This window comes from Elephantulus edwardii, unplaced genomic scaffold (assembly GCF_000299155.1).
Source record: "Elephantulus edwardii isolate Elephantulus edwardi_28Jun2011 unplaced genomic scaffold, EleEdw1.0 scaffold00021, whole genome shotgun sequence".
NCBI lineage: Eukaryota > Metazoa > Chordata > Mammalia > Macroscelidea > Macroscelididae > Elephantulus > Elephantulus edwardii.
Window position 1 is genome coordinate 13,334,347 of NW_006399771.1, and position 18,234 is coordinate 13,352,580.

An 18,234-nucleotide genomic window follows, 5' to 3' on the forward strand; every position below is an offset into this window, starting at 1 on the left:
ATTAAAACTAATAAAATTTAATAAAAAAAGATACGTAAAATCTTAATTTAAGTAAGAATTTTTAAGTTTAATAATAACTGTCAACAACTTCATCTTACTTGCATCTGCAATTAAAACCATTGGTACCAGCAATCAGGAGATAAGGAGATATATTGCATGGAGGAATGCGCAGTAGGGACCTCTCCAAATTATTGAGGAGTAATGCTGTCAGAGGACTATGTGTGCCTGTTTCAGGGCATGGTCTTTCCAATTACTTGCTATGCATCTGAGAATTAGACCGTGAATAAGGATGACAGAAAAAGAATTTACACTTTTGAGCTGTGATGTTGGAGAAGAGCACTGGACATCCCATCGATGGCCAAGAGAATGAATAGATACATCTCGTAGAGGGTGCAGTCAGAGTATTCGTTGGAGGCAGAAATTATAAGATTCCACCTCACATAATTTGGGCATATTGCTAGAAGGACATGATGCTGGGAAGGGTGGAGGGTTGGCAGAGGTGAGGAAGACCCTCAATGAGGTGGATTGACACAGTTACTGCTACAATAGGCTCCTGTGTGTCAGGAAATGTGAAAATGATACAGGATAGAACAGGGTTCAAATCTTTTGTTCATAGGGTAGTAATGAATCATGCTCTATTCACTGGCACCTAACAACAACAAAAATATCAATTCAAGTAAGAATTTTTAAGTTGAGTAATATGGAGCAAAGGCAGAAAGCTTATCAGAGGTCAAAGTGCATTTTCTTCCCCTGGCAATGGATATTAGAAAGCAGCAGTTCATGATGCTACATTATAATGTTTATAATTTTTCTAAGAGAATTATTCTTTTATAACATATAGTTAGTGTTGTTAATTAGACTGTATTGTATAGCATATATACATTAAAATACTCACCTCCCTCAGGTGTTCGGAAGTTAATGATATTGCTTTTCATTTTCCCATCACCAAACCTGGTGCTTGCTGTTACATAGGCATTATATTCAACATTATAGTCCAAATCTGAAAATTCTAATGATGTTTCTGTTATATTAATAGTTTTCAGTGTTGATCTATCCCTAAGATAAAGTAATATTACTTGAATAATTTATTTTTCTAAGAAGTTAAAAGTTACTACATATTTTTAAATACAAATACATTAAAAATAAAGGTCTTTTATGCCCAGAAATGTATTAATCCAGAGTAATAATTCTTACACTCACAAAGTATTTAATATAATGAATTCCAGAACACTAATAATTGAACTTTTTTAAAGTTCTAATTATATTCAGTAATTCAGCCAAATGTTAAAAAGGTGTTAATTAGTATTTGCTTTAGCTGACAAGGACCTTTTCAAAATACTAAAAAAGCAAAGATGTCACTTTAAAGACTAAGATATCTCTGGTGCTAGCAGTGGTATTTTCATATGCATATAAAAGTTGGATAACAAAGCATTTCAAAGAAAAGTTGCTGCCTTCTAATTGTGGTGTTGGCAAAGAACAGAGAATATACCTTGGATTTCCAAAAGAACAACAAATCTATGTTAGAATTGCAGCCAGTGTGCTCCATAAATAAAAGGGATGATGAGTCTTTATCTCAGATACTTAGGGCATTATATCAGAAGAAGCTAGTTCCTAGAATCTTGCTTGGAAAAGTAGAGGGTCATTGAAAATAAGGACAGTTCGATCAGATAAATACACTAGTGTGTTTGCTACAGCATTAATCACAACAGCAAAGAGATGGAAACAACCCATGTGCCCATAAATAAACAAACGGCTAGAGAAACTATTGCACATTCATGCACTGAAAAACAATGAAGAATTCATGAGACACTACACAACATAGATGATTCCAGAGGACATTATGTTGAGGGGAATGTGACTCACAAAAGACTTTCAATGAGATACACTTACATTACTGCTGCAACAATGGGCTCAAATACAGTGAGGAGAAGGTAGGACCATGCAATATTTTGTACTTTTACATGTTACTCACTCATTCATTACCCTGAATAGAAATTCACTGTTAGATGACTCTACAGTGGGTTTTCTGGGGCTGTAAATAACAAAAAAATAAGATTTTCCAACTTTCTTCCACAGAGTGGTTGATGGATTCCAACTTCCAGGGAGCACCAAGTTGCACATGTTGTTATTTTTAGATGCTTTCGCACACAGCAACCCTTTGAACAATGGATATGAATCCTGCCCTATCCTGTGCCATCTTCCTTATATCTGATATACCTGAGATAATTTTAAACATAAAGTTGCTATAAATTAGAACTAATCCTCTACAGTTACTAAAAACAACATGCTTTTTAGTAAGAATATAAATATGAAAAAAGATTCAGTCTAGGGAGCTCTAGGGGCAAGAAACTGCACCGCAATCCCAGAGGTACGTAGTTCAAATTCACCAGATGCTCTGCTGGAGAAGGAGGGGCAATCTCCTCCTGTACCAGTCAGATCTGATTTGATGGTACACACACACACACACACACACACACGAATAATAATAATAAAAAGAAATTTTAAAAATATTTAAAAAAAGAAAAAGATTCAGTCTAAGGCTCCAAGAAGTTTACATTTACATAAATCTATTTTCATAAATTTGGACAAAATGCTGGACAATGCCTAGGGATGACAGAAGGAGAACTGATGCCTTTGAGCTGTGGTCTGAAGGAGAGTAATGAATATACCATGGACTGCAAAGAGAACCAACAGGTTCATCCTAGAGAGGGTGAAAACAGGCTACTGTTTAGAGGCAAAGATTCTGAAGTTTCATCCAACAAACTTTGGACATGTTGCAAGGAGGGACCAGTCCTTGGACAGGAATGTCATGTTTGGGCAGGTGGAGGAACAATGCAAGGAAGGAAGACCCTAAATGAGATGAATTAATTCAGTGACTAGGGTAATGTAGATAGGTTTGCCAGAGACAATAAGATTGGCACAGGATAGAGCAGAGTTTAGGTCATAGGATCACTATGAGTCACAGGTAAGCTATAACTAAACAGCACATAACAACAACAAGTGTTTATATATTTACTTTTTTAACATTAATTTTGTCTCCTTTATTCTTTCTAGAACAATCTTCCTTGTTTCTTTCTAAAATAACATTTTAAATTCTTTATTACCTTTCCCTCCTTTTTACGTTTTAATTTTTTACAAACATAGAAATTGTAAGTTACATAAAACTATTTATTACAATGATAACATAGACAGCTATCAGTTCTTCCCTATCCCATTGAGATTTTGTCCATCAAAGTACAAATATAGAGTATTTAATAATATATAAAACATTGAATTAAATATTAGGAAAAAATTTTTATTCAGAGTCTGGGACAATTGGCAGCATTATTACGGATGGTGAAGTGATTGAGATTGTTAACAGTTTTAGTTTGCCTGGCTCCACAATCAACACTCTTGGTGCCGGCAGCTGTGAAATCAAGAGACAAATTGCACTGAGAAAGTCAGCTGTCAGGACTTTTCTAGAGTACTGAAGAGCAATGATATCAGGCTAGAGAATAAGGTGTGCCTGATCCAGACCTTAGTCTTTGCAATTGCATGCTATGCATCAGAAAGCTGGACAATGCCTAGGGATGATAGAAAAGGAATTGATGCCTTTGAGCTGTGGTGCTGGAGAAGAGTGTTGAATGTACCATGGACTGCTAGAGAGGACAAACAGATTTGTCCTGGATAGGGTGAAATCAGGCTGCTCTTTGGAAGCAAGGATTCTGAGGCTTCATCTGATATACTTTGGGCATGTTGCAAGGAGGAACTAGTCCTTGGAGAGGGACATCATGTTTGGGAGGGTGGAGGGATAGTGCAAGAAAGAAAGATCCTTGATGAGATGGATTGATTCAGTGATGGGGTAATGGGAGTAGATGTGTCAGAGACAGTGGGGCTGCACAGGATAGAGCAGGATTTAGGGCTCTTGTACATAGGGTTGCTATGAATTGCAAGCAGCTCAACGGCACATAACAACAAGAAAAAGAAGTTAATGTAACAATAACAGCACACTATAATACTGAATTAAATTATTTTTTGATGTTGTTTTTAGGTGTCATTGCGTAGAGTACAACTCATAGCAAAACTATGAACAAAAGATCTGAACTCTGTTCTACTCTGTACTGTTCTCATACCTATAATACACAAGACCCAGTGCAGCAGTCATCATGTCAATCCACCTGGTTGAGGGTCTTCCTCTCTTTTGCCAGCCCTCCACTCTTCCCAGCCTTTTGTCCTTCTCCAAGGAATAGTGCCTACTAGAAATATGGCCAAAATAATGTGAGGCATAGTCTCATCATTCTTGCCTCCAAAAAGCACTGTCTATACCCTCTTCAAGACATATCTATTTGTTCTTTTGGATGTCCGTGGAATGTTCAGTGCTCTACTCCAACACCACAACTCAAAGGCATCAATTCTTCTTCACGGAATTTAATTAACTATTCTTTAAAATTAAATTGTGTTCAGGTAAATAGAAAATTGACAATTACTATATAGAGTTTTAATTGATTTATTGCCCCAAAAGCTTGTGATAGGGTCAGCTATGGGTTGGTTTTGACTCAACAGCACACAGCAATAATAACAATCTAGAGTTCAGATATAGTAAACATTTTTCAAAATATTTTTTACTGAGAAATTAAGAAGATTTTAGTTTTACAAATAAAATGTTTGAACCTTATGAATGGAAGTATCTTTTCAGTACATTTAGCTATGAAAGAAGGAAGGCTTGTCCTTTCTATCCCAGATTTGATAACATAGTTGAGAAACATGTTCATTTGAAAGCTAATCCTGTCCAAAATGCTTAATATGTAGTGAGCCATAAAATACAGCCAGTGGTAGATTGTCTGTGATTAAAGCCTTTTAAATTATAACGATAATGACATAAAGACTGAAAAGGAATCACCTAAATCAAGATCGTTACAGGAAAATCTGTGCCCTCTCACTATATTAGTCATTATTTCTTCAATTTTTTTTTTGTTCATGGCTCCAAATATCTTTGTTCACTGCATTTATTTTTCATAATGAGACTTCAAAGAAAGTGCTCATCAAGTCATTTTCTCAGGGAAAGTTGTGCTTTAAATTCTTTAAGTTTACCAAACAATACCAACCTTGATCTAATTTACTCTAATTTTAAAAACACATTCATCTTGTCTTAATCTGAAATTTAGAATATTGTTAGTTTTAAATCTCAACAAAAAAATACAGTTATATACCTGCTACTCTTCAGTTTCTGTTAAAAAGGCAAAGGAAGTGTTGCTTATGTAAAACTAGGTGGCTGGCCAAACAAAAATATATGTTAACGCATATTACTTGTTACAGTGTAAGCAGTAGTTCTTCCCTCACACTTAAAAAAAAAAAAGACGTTGAAAACTTAATTTCTATAATTGTGAAAATGATTCTGTTTGAAAATGGATTAATTTTTGGAAATGTTAACAGTGTGGTATAACTGAGGTCATACTAGAGTAAGGTGTGTCCTTATCCCTGTGGGAAGGAGTTCTCATTGGGTAGTATGTAAGGCATTGTGCTACTAACCCAAAGGCCATATTTCTCTGGTAGTTTACATCCATGAAAGCCTCTGATGGAGAAAGATGGATAATCTCTGATGCAATTTACAACTTTGGAAACCCATGGGGTGGCTGTGGGAAGGGTCGGCTATGAGTAGTTTATAACTCCACATTAAAAGAGCTTAAGGTTTTTTAAAGTCTCTCTTGGCATGATGTTATATAAGCAAACATGAAGAAAGAGGGCTTACACAAGAGAAGGAGAAGATTACATTTATAAAGATATTTCTCCAGGTCAAGTTATGTCTAAAGGCACCTAGGCCTACAAGAACCAGGACAAGGCAAAGATCTTCCTCTAGAGCAGATCAAGGTAGGAAGACCCTCTTGATGTTCTGAAATCAGATACTTGTTTTGTGTGCTGTAGAGTCATAATTGTCTCATACTGACCTTTCAATGGATTTTCAGAGCCTATAAATTACTCAGAAGGATATTGTCCATCTTTCTTCCGTAAAGTGGCTGGTGGACTTGAACCACATGCCTTTGGACTGGTGGTACAACTCTCTACCACTAAACCACTAGAGCTTCTGGTATTCAGAAACATGAATAATTTACCTTTTAAATTGCTACTTTAAAATGGTGCTGGGAAGCTAATACTATTTTCGTATCAGAGAAGTAAAAACTTCAGAAGGTTGTATATGTATTATATATTTTATACTTGTTCTATACAAAAACTTGTAATATAACTATATACAAGGAGGATGATGTTTATCACTTTCCATTTCTGTTTTTCTCTTTCCTTATAAAAGCTGCACTAAAAATTCCTCAGACACATACCTACTTAAATCTCTTGACAGTATAGGAATTTCAAAGCTCTCAAAAGCTTCTCTAAAATCTTAACTCACAAAGCTAAGTTTCCATAATCCTTTCTTTCACACCCTCTCTCACATGGACTTTGATTCTCCTATAAAGATCCATATAGCAAAGAAAACAAAGTACAGAGCTATGGGTATCTAAAATAGTAAAATGACATTACACAGCTGATATTGAACTTCTCGACTGATTTTTTTCACAGATGTAATCAACTTGATTCTTGTTTAGACTATCAAATGAGGTCCATTGTACAGTCACTCACCATTTGTGCTTTCTACAAAAGGTATCGGCAATGAATAAATCATTCATTGTACAGAATTTTATCATTATATCTCCAGTCATTTTTGGCACCAAGTCCATGTTTTCTGATTACTGATTCTTTGTGCTTACATCTTGGTTCCATGTTTGATCAATTTCCAACTTCAAAAGTGGGTAGAAATCATCTATTTCTTTCTCTTTGGCTCTGGTTGTTGGTGCATATATTTGAATGATAGCGGTGTTAACAAGTCTTTCTTGTACGCATACTTGTATGCTGCTACTCACAATATTGTATTCAAGATAGATCTAGAAATGTTCTTTTTAGCTATGAATGCAACCCCGTTTTCCCTCACCTTTTCATTTCTGGAATAGCGGATCATGTGGTTGTCTGATTCAAAATGCCCCATGTTATCCATCTCATTTTGCAAATACCTAGTATTTCAATATGTGTCCCATTTCTTCCGTTACAAAGTTCAGTTTTCCTACATTCATACTTCTCCCATTTTACATTCAAATCACTAGTGTCTGCTTGCTATTTCCTACTCCTTTGTGTTTCTCAATAGAAGGGTCCAGCCTCTGGTGCCATATATGCTAGTGTAAACTAAGTGTGCTCTTCTTTATATAAGGTTTACCAAGTACTGTTATTTTGGAAGTGGGTGGCCAATCCTTCTTCCCACACTATTCTACTTTGGATGCTCAGCTTTATAATCAGATCTAACAGACAAGCATTTTACCCAAAAGAGCTGATGAAAGATCTTCCCTATTACACAACTAAGAGACTTTCTATGAGTCATAAGTAATTTGATGGCATATACGAACTAATGTACTACTCAACAACTACTAAGAGTGAAATAATTGGTCCAAAACAATTAAGAATAAGTAAGAGAGAGAGAGAATGATTCCATGGAAAGATATTTTTAATTTTATTTTAACCATGCATTCTGTACAAAAACTCAAAGAGCTTTTCACTACACTTGAAATAAAATTTAAGCTCCTTAATATCTGTTATTGTGGCCTAAAGACTGCTGGTAATCTGGTCTGACCATCTCTTGAGTATCATCGCCTCCCATTTGTCTTCTGTGCCATTATAGTCCAGATACATCGGATTAGTAGCTATTGATCACATCAAGCTCGCTGTTGTTTACCAATTCTGATGTAATTATTTCAGTCCTTACATAAAACTATGTTTCCTCTGAACTTTTTAGCACTAAACTGTTTGCTTATGCCAATTTAAGTAGGAGTCCAATCATTTAAAACTAAGAGTATTGAATGGTAACTATTCTCATGCTCTCAGTAGTTCATTATTACCTTGATCCTGAATATTTCTGCTATTTTCGATACTCTCCCCTGAACAAACTCTATTCTGTCTATATTTTCAGAGAGTGGTCCAAGTAATTTAGCTGTTTGAGTAAAGAAACTAAATTATTAGAATGCATTAACTAACTCAGACCAATATGAAGTAATTTATTTTTGGCATAAAAAGTCTATGTTAATTGTTGCAATAAATTTATTTTTATCCTCTATTTCTTTATCACACGCACTATTATAAAACTAAAACTCTTCTATAACTGTACTGATAAGTATTTTAGAAAAAGACCAATTGTCATACTCATTTCTTCTGGGGGGAAAAAAAGTATGATTTTGAAACAAGAAAGATTTGGACAAAACTTTAGACTCTGTCACACCTTCCAAATCTATAATTTTACTCAAGTTCTTAAACTTAGCAAGACTCAGTTTCAATAAATGGAAATTGTTATCATAGTCTTCTCTTTATGCTATCATTGTGAAACAAGTAATACATATAACATATTAGCGCAGTACATGCCTAATAGTGATTACCATATTATTGCTCTTAAGCTTTTTTCCTTAGTTTTCCAAGAATATTTATTTACCGAAATGTTAATGCAAAGAAATCATTTTTACCAGCTTCATGCATTTAAAAAACATATCTGAATCAAGGGTTAAAATTTTCATGGTAAAACATAAGAATAAAAAGATAAGGATTAAGACAAGTATGTGGTTGGAAGTAAACTGTGTAGTAGCTAATGCCTCATCTAAAGAAGACAGCTAATATTTAGCTCTGAGAGATGATTATCATTGTGAATGTGACAAAATAATTTCTGTAACGATCAATGGGAAATGAAATTTTAGTAGTTTTCTTCTCTTTTTTTAGATAATGACAGCTGATTTAGAATTTATGGACAATTTTTAAGTCCAAAAGACATGAGTATATTGGCCATATAGTCTGCGTGAATGTGATTTTGGTTCTCAAGCTTGATCCGCGATAGATTTTTGAACATTCCACCAACTACTACATTAAAGCATAAAGCCTAAACTCTATACTCAGCCATTGTGCTCTTCATTGAGTTGTGCCCACTCAAAATACATGATGAAATCCTAAACGGAATACCTGTGAATGTGACCCAGAGGCAGGAGTGAGGGTATGAGGGAGGAAGAGAGAGGAGACAGATTAACTGCCTTGTATGGCTTTTTGTCCTCTGGTTCTCTGGACTTGACAGTGGCTTTCCATATTGCCCACTGACCTTGGACTTGTAAGCTTCCAAAGTCAGTGGTTTGCTACATTGCCTGGCAATAATAGATTCCCCAAAACAGCACTCTGCCTTCTCACCTGTCATTCTTGGGTTTGTCAGCCTTTGTAGCAGCTATGTGATAGATTTCTCCTAAGAAACTTTTATCTTGACATTTGATGCCAAAATAAATGCTGGTAGTACTGGGACTTGCCAGCCTCTACAAGGACATAAGTAATTTTCTTATGGATGGATAGATGATAGATAGATAGATAGATAGATAGATAGATAGATAGACAGACATCTATGTCATCAAGTTAGAAAAGACTCCCTGTTGACCCTCCAGGAGGTTTTTAAAGGCTATAAATCACACAGGCAGAGATTATTCATCTTTCATATATTTATGACACACATAAACCTAGATAGTTACATAGGGAGTTCTGGTCCCTTAGTGGTTAGGTACTGGCTTGCCCACCTGCTCCAAAGGAGGAAGATGGGCAATTTCTTTCTCTGTGATTTACTGCATCTGAAAACCTACTGGAGGGCCAGCTATGGGTGAGTTGTTGGTTCTGACAATGCATAACAGCAGCATGTAAATAGGAGGATAAAGTTTCTCTAGATAATTCATTTGATGAGATAGATCGTTCAAAGAAAGGTGATAAAATACAATGTGGAACTGATCAAAAAAGCTTATTAATATCACAAACAAAATTTTACATAATTTAAAATATATACACATTTGTACATGACCAGAGATTTTCTAGAAATTAGAAAAAAATTAAAAAGGGTAATGGGGGTTATTATTGCTTCTATCAGATGGATCATAACTTAAATCAGAAAACACCAGAAAAAATGAGAGTAAATATGCAAATATACTTCACTATCTGGAGAATAAAAAATGAGGAGTAACATTGTGAATGAATGCTTACTTGTCCTTATGTAAAACCTGCATATAGGTTAAGACGTGGATGACTAGAATAAGAGAATATTGCACAGTGTAAGCCAGGAAAGTGTGCACCAAGGTTCTCACCACATCAGTATGTACAATGAGCAAATATTTTTTAAAAAGCTAGACTATATATGTTGGCTCAGTGGTAAGAAGCCGTGTTGTAAACCCAAAGACACACAGTTTGAATCCACCAGCTGCTCTGTGAGGCAGAAAGATCCAGAATCTCCTCCAGTAATTAAATGCCTCTTTAAATCCATGCTGCAGGGTCAGCTATAGGTAGTTTTCAACGTAACAGCCTATTGTTAAGTGTTGTCAATTTAATTTTGAATCATAGTAGTTCTGTTTATATGAGAATTACACAGTGTCCAGTCCTGTGTCATCATCACAATTGTTTCTGTTTTAGTTTAGAACTAACAGATTAGCTAAGGAAATTCAATCACAGTGGTATCACAAAAAAAGAAGATACACAGAAATGAAGAAAGACAGCCATGTGAAAATGCATCTACATGACATAGACTTTCAAAGCCTATTAAAAATTTAAAGAAAGAAGAGTTTTCAAATGGTATATAGCCCCTCAAAAAATGTCAGAATATTTCTACGAAGAATATGTAGCCCTTCCAAATTAAAAGTATTAGGCTTCAGAACTGTGAGACAAGAAATTTCTCTTGCACTCTGTCACAATAACTCACAGGACAGTACTCACAGGACAAATAATACATAAACCATCTATTTATATTGGTTTTTCTTCTTGTATCAGTCGGTTTCCATGTTCTATTTATTCCATCACTCACCAACCTCTTCACAAAATTATTAGTATCTCTAAGTTTTCAATATTAACTATGAAAGATGTTCCCCTTACTCAAATATTTACTAATACCACTTAAAAAAAATCACTAAGTTTTGCCAAGAAATCTGGAAGATAACTGACCAGTGGGCTGGAAAAAATTAAAATTTCTTCTCATTCCATGAAATGATTAGCCAAAATAATGTGGAAATTAAAGAAAATTATTAATATTGCATGTAAATAAAATCTTGCTGAAGATGATTAAAAAACAACTGGAAAAGCACATCAACAGAGATATTTCAGAACTTCAGGCTACATAGAGTAAAGGCTACAAAACCAAGGATATCATTGCTGATGTCAGAGGAATCTGGGCTGAAATCAGAGAATACTAGAATTATATGTATCTCCTTGGAGGCAAGGATTCTGAGGGTTCGTCTAACATACTTTGGACATGTTGTGAGGAGAGACCAGTCCTTGGAGAGGGACATCATGCTTGGGAGGGTGGAGGGACAGCGCAGGAGGGGAAGGCCCTCTATGAGGTGGATTGATTCAGTGACTGGGATAATTGGGATGGGAGTGTCAGAGACAGTGTGATTGGCACAGGACAGAGCGGAGTTTAGGGCTGTTGTACATAGGGTGGCTATGAGTCGCAGGCGACTCGACGGCACATAACAACAACAACATATTTTTATCAACTATGCCTTTATCTACGTGGATCATAACAAATTATGGCTACCATTACAAATGGTAATCCAAGAACATTTATTCCTACTCATGAGAAATTTATGCTTAGACCAAGAAGCTATTGTTCGAACTGAACAAGGGAACACTGCATGGTTTAAGTAAGGAAATGTATGCATCGTGATGTCTCTTTTCTCCATACCTGTCCTATCTGTACACTGAGAAAATCATTCCAGAAGCTATACTATATGAAGAAGAAGGTGACATCAGAATTGGAGAAAAACTCATCAACAAACTGTATTAGGCACATGATACACTCTTACTTGCTGCACATAAGAAAACTACACAATGAATAAGGATGACAGAAGAATAATTGACATCTTTGAGCTGTGGTGCTGAAGAAGAATATTGTGCATACCATGGACTTCCAAGAGAACAAATAGATCTGTCCTGGAGAAGGTGGAATCAAGTTACTCCTTGGAAGTATGAGCATACTGCCAGGAGAACCAGTCAGGAGAAGGACATCATGTTTGGAAGGGTAGAGGAATAGTGCAAGAGAGGAAGACCCTGGATGAGCTGAATTGATACAGTAACTGGGGTAATGGGGGCAAAGTGTGTCAGAGACAGAGAGATCGGCTCAGTACAGAGCAAGGTTTAGAGCTATTGGACATAGGTTCACTATGAGTTACAATTGACTTGATGGTATATAACAACAACAGAAATTTTAGCATTTATTTCAATCCACTGCCTTTTATCTACAACATATATGCCATTCACATAGAAGTTGGATATACGTACAAAAAGATTACTTTTGAATATTGCTAATGCAGAGACTTGGGTAGCTTAGTGATAAGAATCTGTGCTGCGATCCCAAATGCACGCAGTTTGACTCCACCAGCTGCTCCATGGGAGAAGGATAAGCAATCTCCTCCCATGCAATTACTGCCTCTGAAAACCTGCTGGAGTGTCAGCCGTGAGTCATCTCCAACTCAATGGTACACAACACCACCACCACACACAGGAACAGAATTGCTAAACAAGTCCAAGTTAATGTCAATAATGTTATAAATGGATAAGCTTTACATCAATTTACAAGAAAAAACCAAACACACTTACCACGTAACCATTGCTGAAGAATGCGAGGACAGGATATTATTTGAATATATTGAAGCATAATTCATCAATATAAGCAAGGACAAAATGCTACTTTACCCTAGTGATAGATGACTGAAAGTATAGGTTAATTCTGAATTCTGAATTCACTGTCCACAGGTCAAATATGCCTTAACAAGAATTGAATGTAAAATTATTCCATGATAAAATTGACCCTGACGAGGTATTACTTAGAAATATTCATGGCAGAGAAGTCACCCACGCATAATAAATGCCATTGGTAGAATGCATCTTATAGTCATAAAGAGAATAGCAAACATCCACAGTAATTGTCTTTCTAAAACTATCATAATCATTGGAACTACCAAAACAATGGAAAATGATGATTTCAATAGAGGTAAGGTCTATTACTACTATTAATAACCACAACCTATTTAGTATTTTAAATGTATCACATAGATAAGTGGCAAACCCAGGTCTTTCTGTCTCAAAACAAGGTCAAACCTTCTCATACCTTCCTTTCATTCCCTTCATAAATTTGATTATGACAAGAGTCCTCAAAGCATTATTGATTTTGAAAGAACTATGAAGTATGACCATACCATTATCTACATTGGATAAAGCTTCCAAGAATGTCTTAATAAAAGAACGCTGAAAAATACTTTTAAAACTTAAAGTAATGAAGTGTACATATACTTCATTTTATATATATGTATATGTGTACATATATGTATATATGCATACACATATATATACACATATGTGTATGTGTGCATATTTACACACAAAGGAGGTGTCGTGACATAGTGGCTGAGGAGTTACACTGCCAATCCAAAAGCAGGAAGTTCAAATACCCAGTTGCTCCTCAGGATAAAGATGTGTAACTTCATCCTGTACAATTTATAACCTCTGTAGATCTGCTGAAAGATCAACACATAAAAACATCATATATACATATGTGTATATTTATCTTGGATCATACTCTTTAAACAGTAGGGAAGAGTGGAGGGTCGGCCAAGGAGAGAAACACTGTCAACTAGGTGGTTAACACAATGACTGCTGCAATGGGCTCGTGTGTCAAGTGTGAAGATGGCACAGGATAGAACAGGGTTCAGATCTTTTTATTCATAGGGTTGCTATGAGTTGCACTCAACTCAACAACATCTAACAACAACAACAGCAAGTCAGCATGTACAGAAAAAGGAGTCTATGGAAAAAAAGGAAGCTTTCATCAATCAAGAAAAACTTTCTACTTTATAGTCGAAATGTGGGAGAAAGGAATAGGTAAAGCAGGTGGACTAAGATCCTAAGATCTTGGGATCTAAAGGTAAGGATGGATTGTTGGAAACTCTCTCACAGGTTTGGGAGAAAATTTACAAGGAAAAGTATCTACTCTTTCTAAGGAATCTTGGATTTTATATAAAGGATGAAACCACATCAAGTGAAGCCTACATGTTCCTCTAATGGGTCTGTCAGCACTGAGAGATAATTTTAGAAGTCATCTTCCTCAATCCTACACATTACAGAGTAGTAGGGAAGAAACATCTAAAAGCATCTAGCTTTCTGGATGTTGAGACAAACACACTAAGAGAATTAGGGGATTAAAATAAACCTTGGAGGTGGAGCAGGATGAAACAAAATAACAACCTGAAACTAGAAGCTATGACATCAGATTATTGCTAAAATGATTTCATTGTATTAGCCCGTATTGTGGACTGTAAATTGCCTCACCTCACTTTCACAAGGTTGCTCTTAAACCTCCAGGCTATCTTTTACATCTACAACAGAATGTGAAAGGGATATACCTAGAAAGGGGAGATGGGAAACACTCTTGGACGTGTTATGGAGCCATGATGGTGTCATATGTAGCCTATTACCATGGTGCTGTTGTATGTGGTATGCAACATTATTGAACTACTAGCCAAAACATTGGTGGTTTGAACCCACCAGCTGTTGCATGGAAGAGAGATATGAAATCTTCTTCCTCATAAATATTTACATACTTGAAAACTTGATGTAGAGTCACTCTGAGTACTACCTTCAGGGCATTAGGTGGAGTATTGCAGGATTGAACACTGAATTATTGATTATTTACCAGAAAGACACTGCTTTAACCCAGAAAGATTGGGAAGAATGACCTTGAATTATCGTTCTCATAATATCCCTCTTTGTTGCAAATAGTGATTCCAGAATAACAAAAATCCAAACACAGAAGATACACCACATCTGAATTACTGAAACTACTCCAGCCTTGCTATATATTTAACATAACAGGAAACATAATGCATTAAAGTATCATTATTTATTAAAACAATTGCTGTTAACTCTGTAAATTCACAATTAAAAAATAGCTCAATTCTGAGTAAGTGACTCTTATTGAAAATATTGCACTATAGATACTTAAAGGAGGAAACCCAACAATTCAGGTAAACAGCATCCTTTATAGAAGGCTAGTTTGCAGCTTAATTGCTTCTTTCAGAAGGTGTGCCATTTAATAATCTTAAAATGACGTTATTTCGTGAAAAGGCTGTTGTAAATTAATTAAGGTAAGGATTTTGATATTATATCCCACTTAATCAGCTTTTGTTGTTGTTGTTGTTACGTGACATCAAGTCGCTTGCGACTAATAGCGGCCCTATGTACAACAGACCTAAACCCTGCTCTATCCTGTGCCAATCGCACTGCCTCTGACACACCCATCCCGATTACCCCAGTCACTGTATCAATCCACCTCATAGAGGGTCTTCCCCTCCTGCGCTGTCCCTCCACCCTCCCAAGCATGATGTCCCTCTCCAAGGACAAGTCCCTCCTTACAACCTGTCCAAAGTATGTCAGATGAAGCCACAAAATCCTTGCCTCCAAGGAGCAGCCCAGTTTAACCCTCTCCAGGATGAATATATTTGTTTTCCTGGCAAGCCAAGGGAAAATCAAAAACCCTCCCCAACAACACAGCTCAAAGACATCAATTCTCCTTCTGCCCTCCCTAGTCATTGTCCAACCCACTAATGCATAAGAAGTGATTGCAAAGACCCTGGCCTGTATTAGGCGTGCCTTCATCTCCAGAGTGACACCATTGCTCTTCAGTTCTTTGGAGAGGTCCCTGCAGACTTTCCCATCGCAATACATTTTTTAACTTCCTGCCAGCTAGTGCCGAGAGTGTTGACAGTGGAGCAAAGCAAACTAAAGTTGTTAACAATCTCAATCTCTTCACCATCCATGCTGATGCTGCCAACTGGTCCAGTGGTGAGAATCTTTGTCTTCTTGACATTGAGCCTCAATCCATATTGAAAGCTGCAGTCCTTTACCCTCTGCAGCAATTGTTTCAGGTCCTCCTCAGTTTCAGCAAGCAGGGTTGTGTCCTCTGCATAACGCAGATTGTTGATAGATCTTCCACCAATCCTAACGTCACACTTCTCCTCATAGAGCCCAGCCTCTCAGATAATCTGTTCTGCATACAGGTTAAAAAGATATGGAGACAGGACACATCCCTGGTGTACACCTTTCCCAATTTTGAACCATGCAGTGTTTCCTTGCTTTGTTTTGACAACTACCTCTTGGTCCAAGTATAGGTTTAGCATTAGCATGACCAGGTGTTCTGGGATTTCTATTCTTCTCAGAGTCAGCCACAGTGTGTTATGATCCACACAGTCAAACACTTTGCATAGTCAATGAAACACAGATAGACATTCTTCTGGTATTCTCTGCTTTCAGAGTAATTGTTAATTATAAGCATTTGTAAAAATATAAAAAAGAAAAATGCAGATACTGAGAAAGCAATGTGAAGACAGAATCAGAGATTACAGTGATTCAATTAAAATCAAGAAAGACCAAGGATTGTTTATAATCACCAGAAGTGAGGAGAGAAGTATGGAAAAGGTAACCTCTCAAAGCTGCCTAAAGTCAGTCTTGATGATGACACATTAACTTCAAACTCTACAGTTCCATTACCAGAATGGTTAAAAAATATAATTTTTTTCTAGCCATCCAATTCATGGTGATTTGTTACTGCAGCCCTAGGGAATTAATGCCCCATCTAGAATCCTGTTTTTCTAAGAATGATGCTTACTATGCTAATATCACAAACTTCTGTGAAAACAAGCATGATCACTGTAGAGAAACCTTGCAATGTGGGACTAGATATTTCAGTAACATTGCCTATTAATTTTTGGTCTTAAAAAATGACAAATTGCACACAAAGCTTTATATTATAGACTTACATCTTCTCACTCACATATCAGCTAAGAAAGATTCACCTTCAACTCACTCACATCTCAACTAAATGACAAGTTTAAAGAAGACATCAATCAAAAGTGCATGAAAGGCCTTCTTTCCTCTGATATTTCATTTTCTTTATGGATATATGATCCGTCTTGAAGTACAACATGGTGAGTGACAGGATAATATCCATATGCTTACAAGGAAGTCCAGTGAATACCACTATATTTCAGATATATACACAAACTACCAGAGCCAAAGAAGAAGAAATGCATGATTTCTGCTAACATTTACAGTCAGAGATCGATTGAAGATGCAGTCAAGATGTATTGACAATAATGGGTGACTGGAATGCAAAAGTTGGGAACAGAGAAGAATCAGTAGTTGGAAAACATGGACATGGTGACAGAAATGAAGCTGGAGATAGAGTGATTGAATTTTTCACGACCAATGACTTATTCATTGCAAATACGTTTTTTAAGAAACATAAACGCAGGTTATACACATGGATTTCACCTGATGGTATGCATAGGAATGAGATCAATTACATCTATGAAAAGAACCGCTGGAGAAGCTCAATATCAGCTGTGAAAACCAGGTTAGGAGCTGACTGTGGAACTGACCACCAACTACCATATGCAAGTTCAAGCTGAAACTGAGGGAAATTAAATCGAATCCATGGGAACCAAAATATGACTTTTAGTCTATCCCACCTCAATTTCAGAACAATTTCAGGAACAGGTTTGAGGCCTTGAACACTAATGAGCAAAGACCTAATGAGTTGTGGGAGGATTTCAAATAAATCATCCAGGAAGAGTATAAACGGTCATTACAAAGACAGAACAGAAAAAAAAAAATAAGACCAAAATGGATGTCAGAAGAGACTCTGAAAATTGCACTGGAGCGCAGAGAAGCCAAAGCACAAGGAAGAATTCAAGATACTAAAGAGCTGAATAGAAGATTCCAAATAGCAGCACGGGATGACAAAACAAAATATTACAATGAAATGTGCAAGGAGCTAGAGTCGGAAAATCAAAAGGACTCAACTCGTTCAGCATTTCTTAAGCTCAAGGAACTAAAGAACAAATTCAAACTTCGAGTTGCTATAATCAAGGATGCTTTAGGAAAAATATTAAATGATCCAGGAAGTAGTCAAAGAAGATAGAAAGAATATACTGAATCACTAGGAATTGTCAGACACAGAAGAATTTAATGAAATATCACATGAGCAAGAGCCTATGGTGATGAAGGAAGAAGTTCAAGCTGCTTTGAAGTAAATAGCAAAAAAATAAGGCCCCAGGAATAGATGGTATACCAATTGATGTATTTCAGCTAATAGATGCTGCCCTGGATGTGCTC

The 18,234-nt window shown here is 36.3% G+C and overlaps 1 protein-coding gene across 1 annotated transcript in view; it reads right to left on the bottom strand.

The window, feature by feature from the left end:
- PTPRQ (protein tyrosine phosphatase, receptor type, Q) overlaps nt 1-18,234 on the bottom strand; it is a 415,982-nt gene that overhangs the window by 262,004 nt on the left and 135,744 nt on the right. The window contains exon 18 of the mRNA XM_006882544.1: nt 896-1,056. Within this exon, the coding sequence (XP_006882606.1) occupies nt 896-1,056 (161 nt within the window). The remainder of the gene's footprint in view (nt 1-895; nt 1,057-18,234) is intronic.